Genomic DNA, 22,458 nt, shown 5'->3' on the forward strand with positions numbered 1-22,458 from the left:
ATCCACCCGCCTTGGCCTCCCAAAGTGCTGGAATTACAGGCGTGAACCACCACGCCTGGCCTCCAAGTTACTTTCAAGAGGTAACCACGGTGAGTAAGCTGAATGTGCTCTGAGGGGTAGAAGCAGAAAAAGTACGTGTGTAAAAGGCATGTTTCCGCTTAGTTTACGAATGAGCTAAATGTAGAGCTGACTTGGGTTTAGTAGTAAGGGGGGGGGGCAGCAGGTAATGCAAAGCGGTTAGCTTTGGGAACAAGACAACCTGGAGTCTAAGCCCATTTTTGCCATCCTGTGACCTTCACAGGTTTTACGTAGCCCTCTCTGAGCCTTAGTTTCCTGAAACTCAGGCAGGTTTTGCTCAGCCTTTGTATTTTCCACCATATTTAGACCAAGCACTCTGGCGCCTCCAAATTGAGGACAGCAGCGGCGGAACTGACGTAATGGGCTGAATCAGCCTCAGCCGCGAAATGCCGACTAATCACAGGCACTTCCGGCGGCCTGGACAAAAGGTTTGACGTCCCGGGGACCGCACTTCCGGGTAATTAAGGCTGAGCTTTGGACGCCAGGGCCAGTGAGCCGCAGCCGGGTGACTTGGGTGCCGCGACTGCGCATGCTCTCGCCCCGGCGCCATGTGACTACCTCTTTCCCGTAGGTGGGGCGGGGCACTGAAAGGGGCGGTCCAGGACCCTGACTTGTCTCGCGGTTACTGGGCCGGCACGAGCGCGCGAGGCTCGGGGGCGGCACGGGGCGGGGTTTAGCCTGGGGCGGGCGCTGCGGGTGTTTGCAGGGCGTCGCTGTGCTAGCTAGGTTGAGGTCGTCCCGGGTGAGGCGGTCGCACCGGAAGTGGATCTGGCCGTGGCGCTTCGGCGTAGTAAGGAGCCTGCGATAGAATTTTGTTGTTTAGGGGGCGCGGCACCGCACCGCTTCTTTCAGCTTCCTTGCAGCTGCCATGGCGAAAGGCAGAGTCGCCGAACGCTCGCGGACGGGCGCTCACCACACGACCCCCGTGGGGGACGGGGCAGCGGAGACGCGGGGTCCCGCGGCGCCTGGCCGCGGAGATCACCAGAAGGGTGAGTGGGCCCAGGGAGCAGAGCTGGGGGTGGGCGGAGGCTTCTGTGTGTCCGGAGGGAAAAAGGACCCCCGCAGGTCTCGGAGAGTTGTGGGGAAAGAGGGAGCCTGCTGGCGCAGGGGCGGGAGCAGAGACCGTGAGGGAGTTGGGCTTGGGCGCTCGCGCAGCACAAGGCCGTACGCCTAGTAGGTGCATTGTAAATGCTGTTTGAGTACAATTCACTTAAAAGAAAGGATGACACTGGCTTGTTGACGCTCAGGTAGATTGTAAGGTTGATAATAACGACGCTAGGCAGAGCTGGAAGGAGCTGTACTGTAGCATTCGTTGCGTTGTTTATACAGATGAAGAAACTGAGGCCCAGGTGGGTATATGACTTACAAAGTCATAAAGCCAGATCAGTGAAGTAGTAGTTAGGAGCAAGGACTTAATACTTCCAGGTGGCAGGTGGTGTGTGAGTCCCTGCCCTACTGTTTTCTTGTGATCTTGGACTTGGTAACTTTCAGAAAACCTCAGTGTCTGAACTGTGAAATGGGGATAATAATAATATCTACTTAATAGGTGGTGCGTGGGTTAAACGAAATAATTCACGTAAAAGATTTAGAGTAATGCTTGGATATGAAGTGGGGGCTAAATAAATATTAGCAGTTACTTAGTTACAGCTGAGGTCACTCATTCTAAAGTTTTTTCCCCCTACTACATCCTGACATTTCTCACGGCTTTATTTTTGGTTTTTGTTTTCTCTTTATTCCTACTGCCTCTATAATTGCAGAATCTCACTCACGGCTTTAAATATTGTTTTAAGGAAAAAACTGTGCCTACAAACTACTTTGATTCCGTGTTGGCCTGGAATTGTTCTTTAAATGATTTTAAAGCTTATAAACTTGAAGTGATCCTAAGAAGTTTGTCTGTAGCTCACACAGGTGTGTTCCACCACCAGTGATGGCTAAGGAGAGCTTTAAGAGTGTGTAGCAGAAAATGTTAATGTATTTTCAAATAATTTAAAATGTCTCCAACAGTCTAATTTGACTCTGTCACCTTTATGTATTTGGTATTTTTCCAGCTTATATACACTGAAGCCAGGTAACTTCATATAACTTCAAAAACAGAGAAATGAATCATTGTTAATGTATAAATCAGCTCTGAATAAAAGATTGTTTTGAAGACTCTACTACTGAGGGTGACATATTCCAAGGTCTGCATTTCCTGAAAAAGTGTTTTCCAGATAGGGCATCCCTAAAAATTGACATCTCATTTGAGGTAGCAGCCAGTTTTACTATTCATGATGTTTACCTAAAGCTATTCAAAAAATAAAACCTTGAAACTTCCAAAGTACTCTTATTTTTTTATCTTATTTTATTACAACAGAACATTCAACACAATTATTCTTATGATGCTGTCACATGACATCTGTAGATCACAAATCTATAGGAAGACAGGGAAGGGATGTGAAGGCATGCCTTCATGGTGAAGTAAGGCCTGTTTTTAGTGGCTTGAGACACGGCCTCGCTGTGTCACCTGTGCTGGAGTGCAGTGGCATGATCATAGCTCGCTGCAGCCTCAGCCACCTGGGCTCGGGCGATCTTACCACGTCAGCTCCACCAAGTAACTGGGACTACAAGTATGTGCCACCATGCCCAGCTAATTATTTATTTTTTATAGAGAAGAGGCGGGCCAGGATGTCTTGAAGTCCTGGGCTCAAGTGTCTTCCTGCCTTGGCCTCCCCAAATGCTGGAATTACAGGCATGAGCCATTGTGCTTTGCCAGGTAAGTAAGATTTGCATAAGTAGAGAGAAGGGAAGGGTGTTCCAGGCTAGGAGAAATAGAGTAGTAGGATTGAAGGTTAGTGTGAAACTTTTATGTGTGTAGGTAAGATTACCTTGTCAAGAGCGGAGGGTTTCTGTTGGGTGTCAGTAGGCGATGAAGTTGGCCTGTTCAGGATGGTGTCAGAATGTTCCTGTAAATTCCATGATACTTGGAAATGCATTTGTATTTTATTAAGTGACATATATAACTTTGGCAAATAAGTAGTTGTCATATATGTATGTTTGAACTATTTTACACGCTATCTGCAATGTTTGCACATTTAGTGGATTCCTTACCATTACTCTGGCCTCTAGTCTCAGAGCTGAGCCTAGTAGTCTGTGGACCACTTTGAATACTTGAGTAAGGCAGAAGTAACACGGAAAGTCTAATTTTTGCATGATGAAGATGAGAGAGCAGACAGGAGGTGGAACTAGTTAAGAAGCTCTTGAGGATGCATCAAGCCCAGGCGGTGGTGGAAAGGCTGGAGGACACACCTAAACATGCGGAATCCCAATGCCGGGAAGCCAGGGCCAAATCCATATCCCCCCAACATCGGGTGCCCTGTAGGTTCCAATCCTGCCCACCCACCACCTATCAACCCACCCTTTCCCCCGGGTCCCTGTCCTCCTCCCCCAGGAGCTCCACAGGGCAATTCGGCTTTCCCCCCAGGTTGGCCCCTCATCCTGTGCCACAGCCAGGGTATCCAGGATGCCAACGCTCGGGTCCCTACCCTCCTCCATACCTACCACCTGCCCCTGGAATGCCTCCTGTGAATCCTTTGGCTCCTGGCATGGTCAGACCAGCAGTGATAGTGGACAAGAAGATACTGAAGAAGATGAAGAAAGCTCATAAAAAGATGCACAAGCATAGCAAGCATTCCTCCTCCTCTTCCAGCAGTGATTCTGACTGAATACAGGCCCTGGACCCTTCCCTCAGGTCTCACCAGTTCTGCTCTCCTATCAAGCTTCAGATGCCATGTTGTACTGGGGGAAAGTAGCCGTTGTGCTCTCCATCCCCTACCCCCACCTGAGCTTCACCATGCTGTTGAGCCCTGAGTGGTGAGGGAAAATGGGAAGAGGATTGCCATGGCCTGGCCATCTTGTTGCTGCTTGGATAGATCATATAGCTAATGAGTTTAGTAGGGGAGCTATTTTTTGAAGATGATGAACTAAATGTTGAAGACAAATTCGAGATCTGTAAAATGTGATTTTTTACTTCCACTTATAATACTTGTGATTGGGGAGGTTTGTGGAAATTTAATTACGATGAAAAACCTCTATCTTTTTTTTGTTTTGTTTTGAAACGGAGTCTCGCTCTGTTGCCCAGGCTGGAGTGCAGTGGTACGATCTTGGCTTACTGCAAGCTCCACTGCCCGGGTTCACACTATTCTCCTGCCTCAGCCTCCGAGTAGCTGAGACTACAGGCACCCGCCACCATGCGGGGCTAATTTTTTGCATTTTTAGTAGAGATGGGATTTTACCATGTTAGCCAGGATGGTCTCGATCTTCTGACGTTGTGATCCGCCCGCCTTGGCCTCCCAAAGTGCTGGGATTACAGGTGTGAGTCACCCGTGCCCAGCCTGTGTTTTTCAGTATATAAGTCATGACCCTTGTGAGGGGTGTGAAATCAATTTGATGGATAATCAAAAATAAGCATTTTTAAATAATGGAATAGAAGAGAAAATATCAGTGCTTTGGGATTAAATGCTGGTTTAAAAAATTTTTTTAAATCTTTTCTTGAGTTATATATATATATATATATATATATACATATATACACCAGGTCATATACATTACTTAGGCTGATATGGTGGCTCATGCTTGTAATCTCAGTACTTTGAGAGGCCGAGGCAGGCAGATCATGAGGTCAGGAGTTCAAGACCAGCCTGACTAACATGGTGAAACCTTGTCTCTCCTAAAAGTACAAAAATTAGCTGGGTATGGTGGTGCACACCTGTAATCCCAGCTACTTGGGAGGCTGAGGCAGGAGAATCACTTGAACCTGGGAGGCGGAGGTTGCAATGAGCCGATAGCACGCCACTGCATTCCAGCCTGGGTGATAGAGCAGTACTGGTGTAAGTAGCTGTAATGCTAAAAGGCACGTATGTGTAATGTGGCCATAAGAAGGCACATTATAAATGTGTTTGCTATAAATTTAAATGTAGACGTATAAAAACAAGATTTATGACTTTTTAATCTATGTTTAGAACTCTTGTTAGAATTATACCCAAGGATTGTTGAATTATAATTGCCAGCATTCTCTGTTTACCAGTTTGTGCGAAAGGAGAACCTCAGAGTGGAATGTCATTAGGCTTTATTGCACCCTCATCAGTTGTTTTCTTGTGTTACTATAGAATACAATGCTTGAGAAAGTTTGCCTAATTTTAGAGAGTGAGGAAAATATCAAGTTAAACTTAGATCTTAATTTTGTTCAAATGTCTATATATTTCATCATTCAACTATAATAAGACAGGTAGCAATTAGAGACCTGTCTACTCAAGGAAAACTCAGGGTAATTAATGTTCTTTAGTCCAGTTAAACACTAACTCCTTTCACTCATCTTATTCTTTACTTTAGTACTGGTAAATTCATAATGTAAAGAAAAATATTATAGTTTTAGAGCTAGCATACTAAAAGCCTTATTTAATTTTTAACTTAAGAGGAGTACATTAGCCTGGGTTTGATGGCCCACACATGTAATCCCAGCACTTTGGGTGGGCAAGGCAGGAGGATTGCCTGAGCCCAGGAATTTGAGATCAGCCTGGGCAACATAACATAGTGGGACCCTGTCTCTATTAAAAAAAAAAAAAAAAAATACAAGAATTAGCTGGGCATGATGCACGCCTGTAATCTCAGCTACTTGGGAGGCTGCGATTAAGAGGATCTCTTGAGCCTTGGAGATCCAGGCTGCAGGGGGCCGTGATTGCACCATTGCACTCTAGCCTGGTTGATGGAGACCCTGTTTCAAAAAAAAAAAGACTATTACCTATTTAAGTCTTTTAAAATAGTTAGCTGCACATGTACAGGATAGAAGGCTGACTGTAGGCCGGGCACCATGGCTTACGCCTGTAATCCCAGCACTTTGGGAGGCTGAGGCAGAAGGATTGCCTGAGGTCAGGAGTTCGAGACCAGCCTGACCAATATGGTGAAACCCTGTATATACTAAAAATACAAAAATTAGCCAGGCATGGTGGCAGGCACCTACAGTCCCAGCTATTTGGGAGGCTGAGGCAGGAGAATTGCTTGAACCTGGGAGGCTGAGGCGGAGGTTGCAATGAGCCAAGATGGCGTCACTGCACTCCAGCCTGGGTGACAGAGCGAAACTCCATCTCAAAACAAAACAAAAGCTGACTCTTTTTCCATCTTTTTGTTTTTTCTTTTTTTCTTTTTGAGAGGGAGTTTCACTTTTGTTACCCAGGCTGGAGTGCAATGGCACGATCCCTGCTCACTGCAACCTCTGCCTCATGGGTTCAAGCGATTCTCCTGTCTCAACCTCCTGAGTAGCCGAGATTACAGGTGCCAACCACCGTGTCTGGCTAATTTTTTATATTTTTAATAGAGACGGGGTTTCACCATGTCGGCCAGTCTGGTCTCAATCTCCCGACCTCAGGTGATCCACCTGTCCTAGCCTTCCAAAGTGCTGGGATTACAGGCATGAGCCTCTGCGCCCTCCCCCTTTTCCCATCTTTTAATCTTCAGCAAAATTTCCACAAACTCCATGAATCTTGCCTTCACTCTAGCCCAGTGATCTTGCTTTCCTGTAAACTAAATGCCCCTTTTAACTCTACTCTTCCTTGTCGGGGGAAGGGGAATATCTAGCTAGCTAATGGTGGCATCAGCTCCTTAGGAGCACAGAGTGAACAAAGCATTTGGTACTCAATAGATGTTTAGCGGACAGCGCTAATCACAACTATATTTAAGTACATAGCTTGGATAGAAGTTCTAAAGAGAATTGCTAAGAAAGGGGGGGAGGAGCCATCATTCTTTCTTAAAAGTCATTCTTATGTATGCAGATATTTTCAGGATAAAAAAAATTATGAATGTCCTGGTGCAGTGGCTCACACCTGTCACCCCAGCACTTTGGGAGGCTGCGGCGGGTGGATCACCTGAGGTCAGGAGTTCGAGACCAGACTGACCAACATGGTGAAAACCCGTCTCTACTAAAAATACAAAAAAGTTAGCTGGGCGTGGTGGCAGGCGCCTGTAATCCCAGCTACTCCCAAGGCTGAGACAGGAGAATCGCTTGAAGCCAGGAGACGGAGGTTGCAGTGAGCCGAGATCATGCCACTGCACTCTAGCCAGGGTGACGGAGAGAGACTCCCTCTCCAAAAAAAAAAAAAAAAAAAAAAAAGGTTTTGAAGGTTTTAAAAAGATGCTTATAATATTAAATTATTTGTGTTAGTTTTTCTTATACTCTGCACCTGATTCTAGCAGGAAAGTAAGTTAAAACTGGGCTGGGTTGGCCGGGCGCGGTGGCTCAAGCCTGTAATCCCAGCACTTTGGGAGGCCGAGACGGGCGGATCACGAGGTCAGGAGATCGAGACCATCCTGGCTAACACAATGAAACCCCGTCTCCACTAAAAATACAAAAAAATTAGCCGGGCGTGGTGGCGGCGCCTGTAGTCCCAGCTACTCGGGAGGCTGAGGCAGGAGAATGGCGGGAACCCGGGAGGCGGAGCTTGCAGTGAGCCGAGATCGCGCCACTGCACTCCAGCCTGGGCGACAGAGCGAGACTCCGCCTCAAAAAAAAAAAAAAAAAACTGGGCTGGGGTAAGTTAATTGGATTTAAAAGTAGCATACCTTTAGATGGATTTAAAAGTAACATAACTTTAAGAAGTATATAATGTGATGTGTATCTCCAAAACAGTTTATTATCTATGATTTGTCTATAATTAATAGCTGTCACCCAGGATGGAGTGCAGTGGCACAATTTTAGCTCATCACAACCTTCACTTCCCGGGATCCAGCAATTCTCGTACCTCAGCCTCCCCAGTAGCTGGGACTACAGGGGTGTGCCACCACGCCTGACTAATTTTTTATATTGTTAGTAGAGACAGGGTTTCACCCTGTTGGCTAGGCTGGTCTTGAACTCTTGACGTCAGGCGATCTGCCCACCTTGGCCTTCCAAAGTGCTGCCATTACAGGAGTGAGCCACCACACCCGCTCTATAATTATAAATTATCATAATGGACGTCCTGAAAAAATATACACTACTTGTGTGTATAATGTGTCTTTACTTTGATGTCAACCTATAGAAAACTCAATATTTATATTTATATTACCCTCATTCCTTACCTAGTTTATTGAATAGCCTTTTATTCAATAAAATAGAAAAATAACTATTTTAGCCTTGTGAAAATGGTTTGTGTTTAAATAGGTTTTCTAGCCCAGTTCAATGGCTCATACCAGTAATCCCAGCACTTTGGGAGGCTGAAGCAGGAGGATTGCTTGAAGCCAGGAGTTCAAGACCAGCCTGGGCAAAATAGTGAGACCTGGTCTCTAAATACAAAACTAAAAAATTGCCGAGTGCAGTGGCTCACGCCTGTAATTCCAGCAGTTTGTGAGGCCGAGGTGGGCGGATCACGAGGTCAAGAGATCAAGACCATCCTAGCCAACATGGTGAAACCCCATCTCTACTAAAAATACAAAAATTATCTGGGCATGGTGGCAGGCACCTGTGATCCCAGCTACTTGGGAGGCTAAGACAGGAAAATTGCTTGAACCCAGGAGGCGGAGGTTGTAGTGAGCCGAGATCACGCCACTGCACTCCAGCCTGGGTGACTGAGCGAGACTCCATCTCAAAAATAATAATAATAATAATAATGATTTAATTAACCAGGCATGGTCACAAACACCTGTGGTCCCAGCTAGTCAGGAGGCTGAGGCAGGAGGATTGAAGTTGAAGGCGTTCAACTCCCAGGAGTTGAAGGCTGCAGTGAGCTATGATTGCACCACTGCACTCCAGCCTGGGCAACAGAGTGAGACACTATCTTATAAAAGTAAATAATAAATAAATGGGATTTATATTTATAAACCAAAACAACATTTTTTGTTCAATTGGATTTAGTACACCCTGATGTTTTTGCAACTTTTTGCTGATTATGCTTTTTTAGAGAATATAACTTATGAGTGAATATAACTTATTAGGAGGCCTCAAGATATATATTAAATTAGATAGTAACCAGAGCATAAATGTAACAGACATTTAGCCATTTGTTATTACAAGATTCTGCAGAGACCTTTTCATGTTTGACCTGAGATGTTTAAAGTGTGTTTTTAATTCTCTGTGCTCCTAAAAAGCATACATATCAGTACGTCTGTGGGTTAATGAACTAGAGTACTAAGAGATAGGCATGCTTGGTTTATTGTTCCACCGAAAGTACCTTTTGTCCTATATTATGATCCTCTTCCTTCCTGCAATAAATTTCAGAAATAAGAGATGAGCAAATCTTCTTTTTGAGATTAACATGAAACATAACAAAGTTAGAATAATAGGGACTGGTTGGAGGCCGGGTGCGGTGGCTCACACCTGTAATCCTAACACTTTGGTAGGCAAAGGTGGGCGGATCACCTGAGGTCAGGAGTTCAAGACCAGCCTGGCCAACAACGTGAAACTCTGTTTCTACTAAAAATACAAAAATTAGTTGGTCCTGGTGGCACGTGCCTGTAATCTCAGCTACTCCGGAGGCTGAAAGGGGAGAATCACTTGAACCTGGGAGGCAGAGGTTGCAGTTAGCTGAGATCAGGCCACTGCACTCCAGGCTGGGAGACAGAGCAAGACTCCGTCTGAAAAAAAAAAAAAAGAAGAAGAAGAATAGGGACTAGTTGGGAAGTTAGACTGATTGTTTACTGAAAGTGGGAAAAGATAATTTAGTTTTTCACATAACTAAAATCTTATAGAAAACTTGCTAAATTTAACGAATAGGTAAGAATAATTTATATTTAGTATTATCAAAGCACTAACCTAAGCAATTCTTATTTCAAGAGAAATTACAGGTTAATTATAAATAGATATTAAAATGCTTTGGAGACTGGGCACGTTCACTCACGGCTGTAATCCCAGCACTTTGGTAGGCCAAGGTGGGCAGATCACCTGAGGTCAGGAGTTCAAGACCAGCCTGGCTAACATGGTGAAACCCCCATCTCTACTAGAAATACAAAAATTAGCTGGGCGTGGTGGTGCACGTCTGTAATCCCAGCTACTTGGGAGGCTGAGGCAAGAGAATCACTTGGACCAGCCTGGCTGATATGGTGAAACCCCATCTCTACCAAAAATACAAAAACAATTAGCCAGATGTGGTAGCACATGCCTGTAATCCCAGCTACTCAGGAGGCTGAGGCAGGAGAATTGCTTGAACCTAGGAGGTGGAGGTTGCAATGAGCCAAGATCACGCCACTGCACTCCAGCCTGGGCGACAGAGCGAGACTCCTTCTCAAACAGCAACAACAACAACAACAAAATGCTTTGGAAATACGCTTCACATTATTTGGTTCCTTTTAGAGATAGGGTCTCACTGTGTTGCCCAGGCCAGAATCAAAGTTCTGCGCTCAAACGATTCTCCTGACTCAGCTTCTTGAGTAGTTGGGACTATAGGTGTACACCACCACCACTATGGCTCAGGAATTTTTTTTTTTATAACTAGATAGTGCAGTCTCCTTCTTTAGGCCTCTTACTTGTTTTTTTTTTTTTTTTTTTTTTTTTTTTTTTTTTTTTTTGAGACAGAGTCTTGCTCTGTCGCCCAGGCTGGGGTGCAGTGGCCGGATCTCAGCTCACTGCAAGCTCCGCCTCCCGGGTTTAGACCATTCTCCTGCCTCAGCCTCCTGAGTAGCTGGGACTACAGGCGCCCGCCACCTCGCCCGGCTAGTTTTTTTTTAGTATTTTTTAGTAGAGACGGGGTTTCACCGTGTTAGCCAGGATGGTCTCGATCTCCTGACCTCGTGATCCGCCCGTCTCGGCCTCCCAAAGTGCTGGGATTACAGGCTTGAGCCACCGCGCCCGGCCTAGGCCTCTTACTTGTAAAAGTGGGCCAGATTTTAGCTTTTCAAACTTTAATGTGTGTGAAGATCACATGAGTATCATTAAAATGCAGATTTTTGCTTCAGTGGGAATCTGAATTTCCATCAAGCTTCCTGATAATGCTGATTCTTGTAGTCTACCAGTAGCAAGGAGCCAGTTGGTTTCTATATGTGTTCAACACAGAATTTAGTAATACCTAGTCAGGGCTCAGTGGTACATACCTTAGTCCCAGCTACTTGAGGGGCTAAGGTGGGAGGATTGCTGGGGCCCAGGAGTTCAAGTCCAGCCTGGGCAACATAGGGAGACCCTGTCTCTTCGGGGGGAAAAAAGTTAGCAAAATCTTACTAATTCCAATTGTGGTAGTGAGACAAGGGATAAAATGAAGCTTATCTTTTATTTAGTCAAGACTTTTTGGTTGAAAGGAATAGACATCAGTTTAAACTAAGAAAAATAAAAAGGAAGATTGTTAAACAAGAGAAAAAGAATATAAGAAATAATCTCACTGAGCAAGAAATAGAGGTAGGCATCAGGGGAAGTGGAACATTAGAAATCAGCAAGTAACTTAGCTATATTTCCCAATTCTGCTTCTCTGGGTTTCTGTTCCAACCTCTCCTATTTTCTGATACATGTCTTTGGCTTACCACTTTGGCTTACTGTGTCCTCCACCATTTAACCTTTTAGCTCCAAGTCCCACTGTCCCTTGACAACCAGTATCTCTTTTTTTTCAAATTATCAAGAGAAAATCTGGTCAGCCAATAATGATTTGTTTCTACTTGGGTCAAGTGTCCAACCCTGGGCCAGAGAGCCTTCTGGGTTTGGGAGAGTAGAATGTAAGAATAGGGGGTCCTGAGATTGGCCCCCTTATGGGACAAGGGAAGGGTGTTAATTCAAAGGAAGGGAGACGGGGTAGAGCAGCAATGACAGCTGTCTAATACACATTTATAAACTTTTATGAAGAAGGATTTGCTAAAGTAGTAGAGTATAGGCAGTTCAGTACTTTTAGGATACTTCATAAAAGTATGTTTGAAAGCCACCTGTGCAATAGTTGAATCCATTTTAAGGGAACTAAAAATCATAAATCTGAATTATAGTATGCTTTTTTTTTTTTTTTTTTTTTTAAGAAACGGAGTCTCGCTTTGTCACCTAGGCTGGAGTGCAGTGGTATGATCTCGGCTCACTGCAAGCTCCACCTCCCGGATTCACGCCATTCTCCTGCCTCAGCCTCCCAAGTAGCTGGGACTACAGGTGCCTGCCACCACACCCAGCTAATTTTTTGTATTTTTAGGAGAGACAAGGTTTCACCGTGTTAGCTAGGATGGTCTCGATCTCCTGACCTTGTGATCCGCCCACCTCGGCCTCCCAGAGTGCTGGGATTACAGGCATGGGCCATCGTGCCCGGACATATAGTATACATATTTTTAAATACTTTTGAGTATTATCAGTGTACACAAGGGATAATGGTAAAATAAAAATTGAGTCACCCACTCCTACCTCTTCCCCAGTGAGCACAATGTAAAGTTGTCCTGGCCTCCGCGCTATTGACCAGTTCCTGGCAGAACAGCCCTGTACTTCCTTCTACTTACTGTTTCCTGAATCTCATTCTGTACTTTTATTGTTCATATAATTTTTTAAGCTAATACTGAGATTACCTTTTGTGGGACTACAAATATTCTCCCATTGTTGGAGTTACAGAGGTACCCAAAACATTTGAGATTCAAGTTTATATTCTGATGCATTTGGTATAAAGAGAAAGTGTAACATTTCTCCAGTTGCATTTGTGAATATCTGTGTTCTTAAAACAGTTGAAGTAATTGCCAAATTACCTCATTTTTCCAAAAGGGCCATTTTGTCTATGCTGTTGGCTCCCAGTATAGAAATATGAAATTGACAGTATGTGATAAAATTTAGAACATTTAGAACAATGTTCTTTTTTTCCCCTTTGGCTTATCAGTAAGCCAGTGCTACAGACTCTGGTGTTCTGCTTTTTCATACTTCTAAAATGGATGTATCCCCCAAAAGTAATATGTCCAGTTAATAAACTTCAAGTACTGTACAGTGCTTAAATTTAATTAATTTTTTTTTTTGAGATGAAGTTTTGCTCTTGTTGCCCGGTCTGGAGTGCAATGGCTCTTATCTCCACTCACTGCAACCTCCACCTCCCGAATTCAAGCGATTCTCCTGCCTTAGCCTCTCAAATAGCTGGGATTATAGGCATGCACCACCATGCCCAGCTAATTTTGTATTTTTAGTAGAGACAGAGTTTCTCCATGTTGGTCAGGTTGGTCTCGAACTCCCAATCTCAAGTGATTTGCCTGCCTCGGCTTCCCAAAGTGCTGGGATTACAGGCGTAAGCCACCACGCCCAGCCCAGTGCTTAAATTTAATGTCACATCGTTTTAGGCAAAAGTACACACCATTATCTGGAAGGAAAGCATTTATAGAAATTACTTGCTGGCATGTCTTTCTTTATATTTATCTTAATTATACCTTCTTTTTTCTTTCAGAAAAATCCTGGGCAGAAGCTGGATCAGCAAGAATGTCACTCCTTATATTGGTGTCCATTTTCTTATCTGCAGCTTTTGTTATGTTTTTGGTATATAAAAATTTTCCTCAGCTTAGTGAGTAAGTATGGGAAATAAACTGAAAATGTATAGATATTTATAAGATGAAAGTGGATTAAGGCCAAGTGCAGTGGCTGACACCTGTAATCTCAACACTTTGGGAGGCCGAAGTGGATGGATTGGTTGAGTCCAGGAGTGTGAGACCAGCCTGGGCAACACGACAAAACCCATGTGGAAATACATACATAAATATGTGTGTGTGTATATTATATATATATGTTAAAATATACACACACACACACACACACATATATATATATTTTTTGAGACAGAGTCTTGCCCTGTCGTCCAAGCTGGAGTGCAGTGGCGTGATCTGAGCTCACTGTAAGCTCTGCCTCCCAGATTCAAGCAATTCTGCCTCAGCCACCCGAGTAGCTGGGATTATAGGGGTGGGCCACCTCATCCAGTTAATTTTTGTATTTTTAGTAGAGACGGGTTTCACCATGTTGGCCAGGCTGGTCTCAAACTCCTGACCTCAGGTGATCCACCTGCTTTGGCCTCCCAAAGTGCTGGGATTATAGGCGTGAGCCACTGTGCCCAGCCTGGAAATACATTTTAGAAGGGCAAAATATCCCAGAGCTATTAAACCCTAGTAATACCACCCTGTTATAATCATAGATTATATAAAGGACTACTAAGATGTAGTTAGACTTTCAACCAGGGCCAGCCTGATGTGGTAATGGAGAACTATGAAATGTGTTTTAAAAGTATCAGGAAGGACATGTTTTCTCCAAATTGCCTTCAATCATAATTCTTTTTTTTTTTTTCTTTTCTTCATTTTTCATTTTTTTTCTTTTCTTCACTCTATCGCCCAGGCTGGAGCACAGTGGTATTAATTTTGGCTTACTGCAATCTCTGCCTCCTCTTCTGAGTTGAAGGGATTTTTGTGCTTCAGCCCCCTGAGTAGTTGGGATTATAGGTGTGCACCACCATGGCTGGCTAATTTTTATATTTTTAGTAGACATGGGGTTTTACCATGTTGGCCAGGCTGGTCCCAAACTCCTGGCCTCAAGTGATCCGCCCACCTTGGCCTCCCAGAGTACTAGGATTACAGGCGTGAGCCACTGTGCGCAGCCCACAATTTTTTTTTTTTTTTTTTTTTTTGGAGACTGAGTTTCGAGATTGTTGCCCAGGCTGGAGTGCAATGGTGCCGTCTCAGCTCACTGCAACCTCCACCTCCTGGGTTCAGGCAATTCTCTTGCCTCAGTCTCCCAAGTAGTTGGAATTAACAGGTTTGCGCCACCACACTTGGCTAATTTTTGTATTTTTAGTAGAGTTGTGGTTTTGCCATGTTGGCCAGGCTGGTCTTGAGCTCCTGGCCTCATGTGATCTGTCCACCTTGACCTCCCAAAGTGCTAGGATTACAGGCGTGAGCCACTGTGCCCAGCCTAGAGTCTTTTTAGTTTTATAAATTTCATAAGTAGGAACCTTTAGTTTACTGGGTGTCTTGTTTGACTTGAGAAAACAGCACTGGGGCTCACACCTCTTTTTTTTTGTTTTGTTTTGTTTTAAGGCAGGGTCTTGCTCTGTTACCCAGGCTGAAGTGTAGTAGCACAGTTACGGCTGTCTGCAGCCTCAACCTCCTGGGCTGAAGCGATCCCCTACCTCAATTTCCCAAGTAGCTAGGAGTAGAGGCCTGTACCACCATGCTCTGCTAGTTTTTAAATTTTTTTGTAGAGACGTGGTGGGTGCTGGGATTACAGGTGTGAGTCGCTTTTCCCAGTCATAGCTCAGTTAAATTTTTTTTACCATGTAAACAAATGAGGGCTCATGCCTGTAATCCTAGCACTTTGGGAGGCTGAGGTGGGAGGATCATTTGAATCCAGGAGTTTGAGAACAGCCTGGGTCACGTAGCGAGGCCCCGTCTGTCTAAAAAAATTTTTTTTTTTTGAGACAGTCTTACTGTTGCCCAAGCTGGAGTGCAGTGGTGCAGTCTTGGCTCACTGCAACCTCCGCCTCCCAGGCTGAAGCGTTCTCCTGCCTCAGTCTCCCAAGTAGCTGGGACTACAGGCACACGCCGCCATACCTAGCTAATTTTTTTGTATTTTAGTAAAGACCGAAGTTTCACCTTGTTGCCTAGGCTGGTCGTGAACTCCTGAGCTCAGACAATCCGCCCACCTTGTCTTCCCAGAGTGCTGGGATTACAGGCGTGAGCCACCGCGCCCGGCCAAAAAACTTTTTTTTGAGATGGAGTCTCACTTGCTCTGTTACCCAAGCTGGAGTGCAGTGGTGCAATCTCGGCTCACTGCAGCCCTTGCCTCCCAGTTCAAGCGACTCTCCTGTCTCAGCCTCCCAAGTAGCTGGAACTGTAGGTGTGTGCCACCATGCCCGGCTAATTTTTGTATTTTTAGTACAGATAGGGTTTCACCATGCTGCCCAGGCTGGTGTTGAACTCCTAACCTCGTGATCCACCCGTCTTGGACTCCCAAAGTGCTGGGATTACAGGTGTGATCCACTGTGCCCGGCCTATAAAATTTTTAAAACTAGCACAGTGGCCTGGCTTGGTGGCTTGTGCCTGTAACCCCAACGCTTTGGGAGGCTGAGGTAGGTAGATCACCTGAGGTCAGGAGTTCGAGACCAGCCTGTCTTAACATGGTGAAACCCCATCTCTACTAAAAATGCAAAAATTAGCCAGGCGTGGTGGCAGGTGCCTGTAGTCCCAGCTACTTGGGAGGCCAAGGCAGGAGAATGGTGTGAACCTGGGAGGCGGGGCTTGCAGTGAGTCGAGATAGCGCCACTGTACTCCAACCTGGGTGACAGAGCGAGACTGCGGTGGCTCAATCCTGTAATCCCAGCACTTTGGGAGGCCGAGACGGGCGGATCACGAGGTCAGGAGATCGAGACCATCCTGGCTAACACGGTGAAACCCCGTCTCTACTAAAAAAAATACAAAAAACTAGCCGGGCGAGGTGGCGGGCGCCTGTAGTCCCAGCTACTCGGGAGGCTGAGGCAGGAGAATGGCGTGAACCCAGGAGGCGGAGCTTGCAGTGAGCTGAGATCCGGCCACTGCACTCCAGCCTGGGCGACAGAGCGAAACTCCGTCTCAAAAAAAAAAAAAAAAAAACTAGCAAAGCATAGTGGCACGTGCCTGCAGTACCAGCTACTCAGTAGGCTGAGGTGAGAGGATCGCTTGAACCTAGGAGATGGAGGTAATAGTGAACTATGATCGTGCCATTGCACTACATCCAGCCTGGGTGACAAAGCATGGGAGCCTGCCTGTAGAACAAACAAACAACACAAATGATCATAATATGCATGAAACACAAAGGTGATTATTCGATGCTTCCCTAAGCAAGAAATCATTCAGTTCCAAACAAAGTGCCAAATATAGAGTAAAATGGAAAACTTGCAGTTTTTTGTGAATTCAAGAAAGTAAACTATGAATTTGTTACATTTTTACTTAATTTTCATTGTAAATTATTATTTGGTTTATCATCAGGATTACCCAAAATGATGTTAAATGTTTTTAATATACTAACATCTGTGGTTCATTTGTTTTTTTCTTTTTCCTTTTTCTCTTTTTTTTTTTGAGATTTTTGAGAGAGTCTCACTCTGTTGCCCAGGCTGGAGGGCAGTGGCACGATCTCGGCTCACTGCAACCTCTGCCTCCTGGGTTCAAGTGATTCTCCTGCCCCAGCCTCCCGAGTAGCTGGGATTACAGGTGTGCACCACCACACCCAGCTAATTTTTGTATTTTTAGTAGAGACGGGATTTCAACATGTTGGCCAGGCTGGTCTCGAACTCCTGACCTCAGGCGATCCACCCGCCTCAGCCTCCCAAAGTGCTGGGATTACAGGCGTGAGCCACCACGTGCCTGGTCAGTGGCTCATTTCTTATATTCAAGTCAAAATTTATTTCGATGTTGGAACAAATGCCTTTAACCCTTGGTTTGTGTCATCCAGAACTTTCATGTATAAATTACCTGTCTGATTCTGCTGAGACATTAAAAAGAAAAAATTGCCTGTCTCATGAAATTATATTAAAGCATTAAAAAATAATTTATAGCCGGGTACAGTGGCTCACTCCTGTAATCCTAGCACATTGGGAGGCCAAGGCGGGCAGATTACCTGAGGTCAGGAGTTTGAGACCAGCCTGGCCAACATGGTGAAACCCCGTCTCTACTAAAAATACAAAAATTAGCCAGGCATGGTGGGATGTGCCTATAATCCCAGCTACTTGGGAGGCTGAGGCAGGAAACTCACCTGAACCTGGGAGGTGGAGGTTGCGGTGAGCCGAGATCATGCTAATGCACTCCAGCCTGGGCAACAGTGTGAGACTCTGTGTCAAAAAAATAATAAAAATAAAATAATACTAATTTATAGGCCAGGTGCGGTGGCTCATTTCTGTAATCCTAGCACTTTGGGAGGCTGAGGCAGGAGGATCACTTGAGCACAGGAATTTGAAACTAGCCTGGCAACATGGTGAAACTCCCTCTCTACTAAAAATACAAAAATTAACTGGCATGGTGGTGCACACCTGTGATCCCAGCTACTGAGAGGGCTGCGGCAGGAGAATCGTTTGTACCTAGGAGGCGGAGATTGCAGTGAACTGAGATTCCACCACTGCTCTGCAGCCTGGGCAACAGAGCAAGACTATGTAAATGAAGAAAACATTATAAACTTTTAAACTTAAAAATTGCTAATTTAGACAACAGATCAAGGCATCAAATCATTTTGGATAAAACTTCATGTTGTGAACCTGACTTTGATATTATCTTGGCAAAATTCTGTTCTAAAATTTTTCACTTTATTTCTTTAGAGAAGAAAGAGTGAATATGAAGGTTCCCAGAGATATGGATGATGCCAAGGCTCTAGGAAAAGTTTTATCCAAATATAAGGACACCTTTTATGTTCAAGTACTTGTAGCTTATTTTGCTACATATATTTTGTATCCTTTTAACTGAAAAAATGTTTTCTAATTTTGTTCAAGAAAAAGTGTAAAAGGTCTGCTCTTCATTTATACATATTTTCCTTTTAAAATTTGTTATTGCAGTGTAACAATATTAAATAATTGAAAATTTGAAATGGAAAAAAATTATCACTTTAATCCTGTTTCCTGGACTGTTTTTATGTCTGAATATTTATCACAAGTTCTTTTGATTCTTTTGTATTCTGCTTTTTTCACTTATCAAACATTTTCCTTTACTGCATATTATTTTATGGATTTGATTTATAATTGTATTAATTAACTGATGATATTAGTTTATATAATTATTTTAAATTATTAGTCAAAATAGTATTTTTATAATTGTTCTCTTAGGTTTGTACATATAATGTGTTAATTTTTATAGGTATGTATTATGAATCTCCTTTGTTCATGATTTTTTTCTTGCATTGTTTCCTTTGTAAAAATTCTTAAGATACTTATTCAAAGGAATGAATTTTTTTTACAATTTGATATATATTTATTTTATAGAAATAGATTACATTTTAACTAGTCAGGAAAATAGCCTTATTTCAAATGGCTTATGCTGTGGGTGCTTAATTTTGCAAATTGTGGAGTTTAATTTTTCATTTCTGATTTGTTAATATCTTTTATTCTTATCCAAACTATTTTCCAGATCTTCTCAGTTAATGAAAGACATTACCTCTTGATGTTATAAAAATAATCATCATTTTTAAACCAATTTTTTTTTTTTCTTTTTGAGGTGGAGTTTCGCTCTTGTCACACAGGCTGGAGTGCAATGGTGCAATCTCTAGTCACTGCAACCTCTACCTCCTGGGTTTAAGCGATTCTCCAGTCTCAGCCTCCCAAGTAGCTGGGATTACGTGCGCCTGCCGCCATGCTCGTCTAATTTTTGTATTTTCAGTAGAGGCGGGGTTTCACCATGTTGACCAGGATCGTCTCAAACCCGTGACATCAGGTGATCCGCCCACCTCAGCCTCCCAAAAAGCTGGGATTACAGGCGTGAGCCACCGCGCCTGGCAGAAAAGGAATTATTTTAATGATATTAAACAATTTGGACGTTGAAAAATGTGGGGTTTTTATTTTTATTTATTTTATTGATTTATTTATTTTTTGAGACAAAGTCTCGCTCTTGTTGCCGAAGCTAGAGTGCAGTGGCGCAATCTGGGCTCACTGCAACCTCTGCCTCCTGTGCTCAAGCGATTCTCCTGTCTCAGCCTCCTGAGTAGCTGGGACTACAGGAGCGTGCCACCATTGCCAGCTAATTTTTGTGTTTTTAGTAGAGACAGTGTTTCACCATATTGATCAGGCTGGTCTCGAACTCCTGACCTCAGGTGATCCACCTGCCTCAGCCTCCCAAAGTGCTGCGATTACAGGCGTAAGCCACTGCACCTGGCCTATATTTATTTATTTTTGAGATGGAGTCTCACTCTGTTACCCAGGCTGGAGTGTAATGGCATGATCTCGGCTTACCACAACTTCCGCCTCCCAGGTTCAAGCATTCTGCTGCCTCAGCCTCCCAAATAGCTGGGACTACAGGCACGCACCACCACTCCTGGCTAGTTTTTGTTTTTTGTTTTTTATTGAGACAGAGTCTCGCTCTGTCGCCCAGGCTGGAGTGCAGTGGCACGATCTCGGCTCACTGCAAGCTCCGCCTCCCGGGATCACGCCATTCTCCTGCCTCAGCCTCCCGAGTAGATGGGACTACAGGTGCCTGCCACCACGTCTGGCTAATTTTTTGTACTTTTTTAGTAGAGACGGGGTTTCACCGTGTTAGCCAGGATGGTCTTGATCTCCTGACCTCGTGATCCGCCTGCCTCGGCCTCCCAGAGTGCTGGGATTACAGGCGTGAGCCACCGCACCCGACCAGTTTTTGTATTTTTAGTAAGAAACAGGATTTCACTATGTTGGGCAGGCTGGTCTCGAACTCCTGACCTCATGATTCTCCCACCTGGGCCTCCCAAAGCGCTGGGATTACAGGCGTGAGCAACCGCACCCAGCCTTATTTTTATTTTTATTTTTTGAGACAGAGTCTCACTCTTGCCCAGACCAGAGATCAGTGGCATGATCGTGGCTCACTGCAACTTCTGCCTCCTGGGTTCAAGTGATTCTCGTGTCCCAACCTCCTGAGGACCTGGCATTACAGGCATGAGCCACTGTGCCCGGCCAATTTTTGTATTTTTATTAGAGATGGGGTTTCATCATGTTGGCCAGGCCGTTCTTCAACTCCTAGTCTCAAGTGATCCACCCTCAGCTTCCCAAAGTATTGGGATTCCAGGCCTGAGCCACTGCACCCAGCCTGAAATATGTTGACATAGGGCATCGTAACACTAGTTTCTCAACTTTGTTTTTTTTCCCCCAATTTCAGCTGTAATTTTAGGTTTCCTTTTCAGACAAGTAGGAATTTCACCAAATTTTAGGGGAAAAAAAAAGAAAAAAGAAACAGTTGCATTAAACAATAACAACAAAAACAACAAAACACTTCCTGGGAACTTGTCCTCATTTATTCCTGCTTCTCTCAGTTTCCTCAAGGGAAAATTTCCATTTATCTCCTTTCATCCTTTGGAGTCTTGCTTTCTTTTCTTTTTTTTTTTTTTTAATTATTTAAGTTCTGGGGTACATGTGTGCAACATTGCAGGTTTGTTGCATAGGTATACATGTGCCATGTTGGTTTGCTGCACCCATCAACTCATCATTTACACTGAATATTTCTACATTTATATATGTGTGAAACTATCCATAATATGATCTTTTGTTTCGTTTTGTTTTTTTGATATGGAGTCTCGCTCTGTTGCCAGGCTGGCATGTAGTGGCGAGATCTCGACTCACTGCAATCTCCCGCCTCCCGTGTTCAAGCCATTCCCCTGCCTCAGCCTCCCGCGTAGCTGGGACGACAGGCGCCCACCACCACACCCAGCTAATTTTTTGTATTTTAGTAGAGACAGGGTTTCACCGTGTTGGCCAGGATGGTCTCGATCTCCTGACCTCTTGATCCGCCCGCCTCAGCCTCCTTAAGTGCTGGGATTACAGGCATGAGGCACCCTACCTGGCCCATATAATACAATCGTAACCCAAAATGTGTGTGTGTGTGTGTGTGTGTGTTTTGTTTTTAACAGAGACGTGTAGGAAACAGGTCGAAAATTTGAGGCTGGCTGATCAGAGAGTTTTGAGTTTTAGTACTATATGTGGGTGATACTTGAAGCCATGGAAATTGCCAAATTTGTCAAAGGAAAGGGAGAGTGTGACTAACAGAACGTTAGAGAAATTTCAGATTTGAGGGCAAAGAGAAAAATCTAGAGAAGAAATTTCCTGTAATGTAGAAGAAGAAGTACAGTTCACTGAAGCCATGTTTCATGCAGGATGAAGTCTAATCCTATGCAGGGATCACTGAAAGGTGACTGTTGAGAAAAAGTTATTAATATTGGCTATGAGGAAGTTTCTTTTTTTTTTTTTTTTTTTTTTTTTTTTGAGACGGAGTCTCGCTCTGTCGCCCAGGCTGGAGTGCAGTGGTGCGATCTCGGCTCACTGCAAGCTCCGCCTCCCGGGTTCACGCCATTCTCCTGCCTCAGCCTCCCGAGTAGCTGGGACTACAGGCGCCCACAACCGCGCCCGGCTAATTTTTTGTATTTTTAGTAGAGACGGGGTTTCGCCGTGGTCTCGATCTCCTGACCTTGTGATCCGCCCGCCTCGGCCTCCCAAAGTGCTGGGATTACAGGCGTGAGCCACCGCGCCCGGCCGGAGGAAGTTTCAATAGCATAGTGGAATAGTAAAGCAGGTCACAGGGAACAAGGAGAGAATCTCCTCTGAGGAAGTGAAGATGAGCAGTGCTGATCACTTGAGCCCAGGAGTTCAAGACTAGCCTGGGCAACATAGCCAGACCTCATCTCTACAAATAATAAAAATTGGCATGGTGACACACGTCTGTGATCCTAGCTACTTGCGAGGTTGAAGTGGGAGAATTGCTTGAGCTTGGGCAGTTGAGGATGCAGTGAGCCATGAGTGCGCCACTGCATTCTAGCCTGGGTGACAAAGCAAGACCCCTTCTCAA

The 22,458-nt window shown here is 44.4% G+C and overlaps 1 protein-coding gene and 1 long non-coding RNA gene across 9 annotated transcripts in view; both read left to right on the plus strand.

Annotated features, from left to right (window-relative positions):
- The first annotated feature begins 780 nt into the window (after positions 1-780).
- Positions 781-22,458, plus strand: part of TMEM41B (transmembrane protein 41B) — a 30,565-nt gene continuing 8,887 nt past the window's right edge. For 6 of the 8 annotated variants that reach the window (XR_003722660.2, XR_013404038.1, XR_003722659.2 and 3 more), the window contains exons 1-3: positions 781-1,067; positions 13,389-13,506; positions 18,264-18,392. Coding sequence is in view for 3 of the 8 variants with exons in the window: in XM_002799640.4 (XP_002799686.2) it covers positions 947-1,067; positions 13,389-13,506; positions 18,264-18,392 (368 nt within the window). In the remaining 5 variants the exon portion in view is untranslated. Of the gene's footprint in view, positions 1,068-2,725; positions 2,831-13,388; positions 13,507-18,263; positions 18,393-22,458 lie in introns of all 8 variants that reach the window. The other 2 variants (XR_013404037.1, XM_077963465.1) reach the window with 1 other exon arrangement.
- Positions 7,629-9,508, plus strand: LOC144334315 (uncharacterized). Its single transcript, XR_013404039.1, has 2 exons — positions 7,629-7,784; positions 9,377-9,508. It is a non-coding gene; the product is annotated as an uncharacterized LOC144334315 (long non-coding RNA).

This window comes from Macaca mulatta, chromosome 14 (genome assembly GCF_049350105.2).
Source record: "Macaca mulatta isolate MMU2019108-1 chromosome 14, T2T-MMU8v2.0, whole genome shotgun sequence".
NCBI lineage: Eukaryota > Metazoa > Chordata > Mammalia > Primates > Cercopithecidae > Macaca > Macaca mulatta.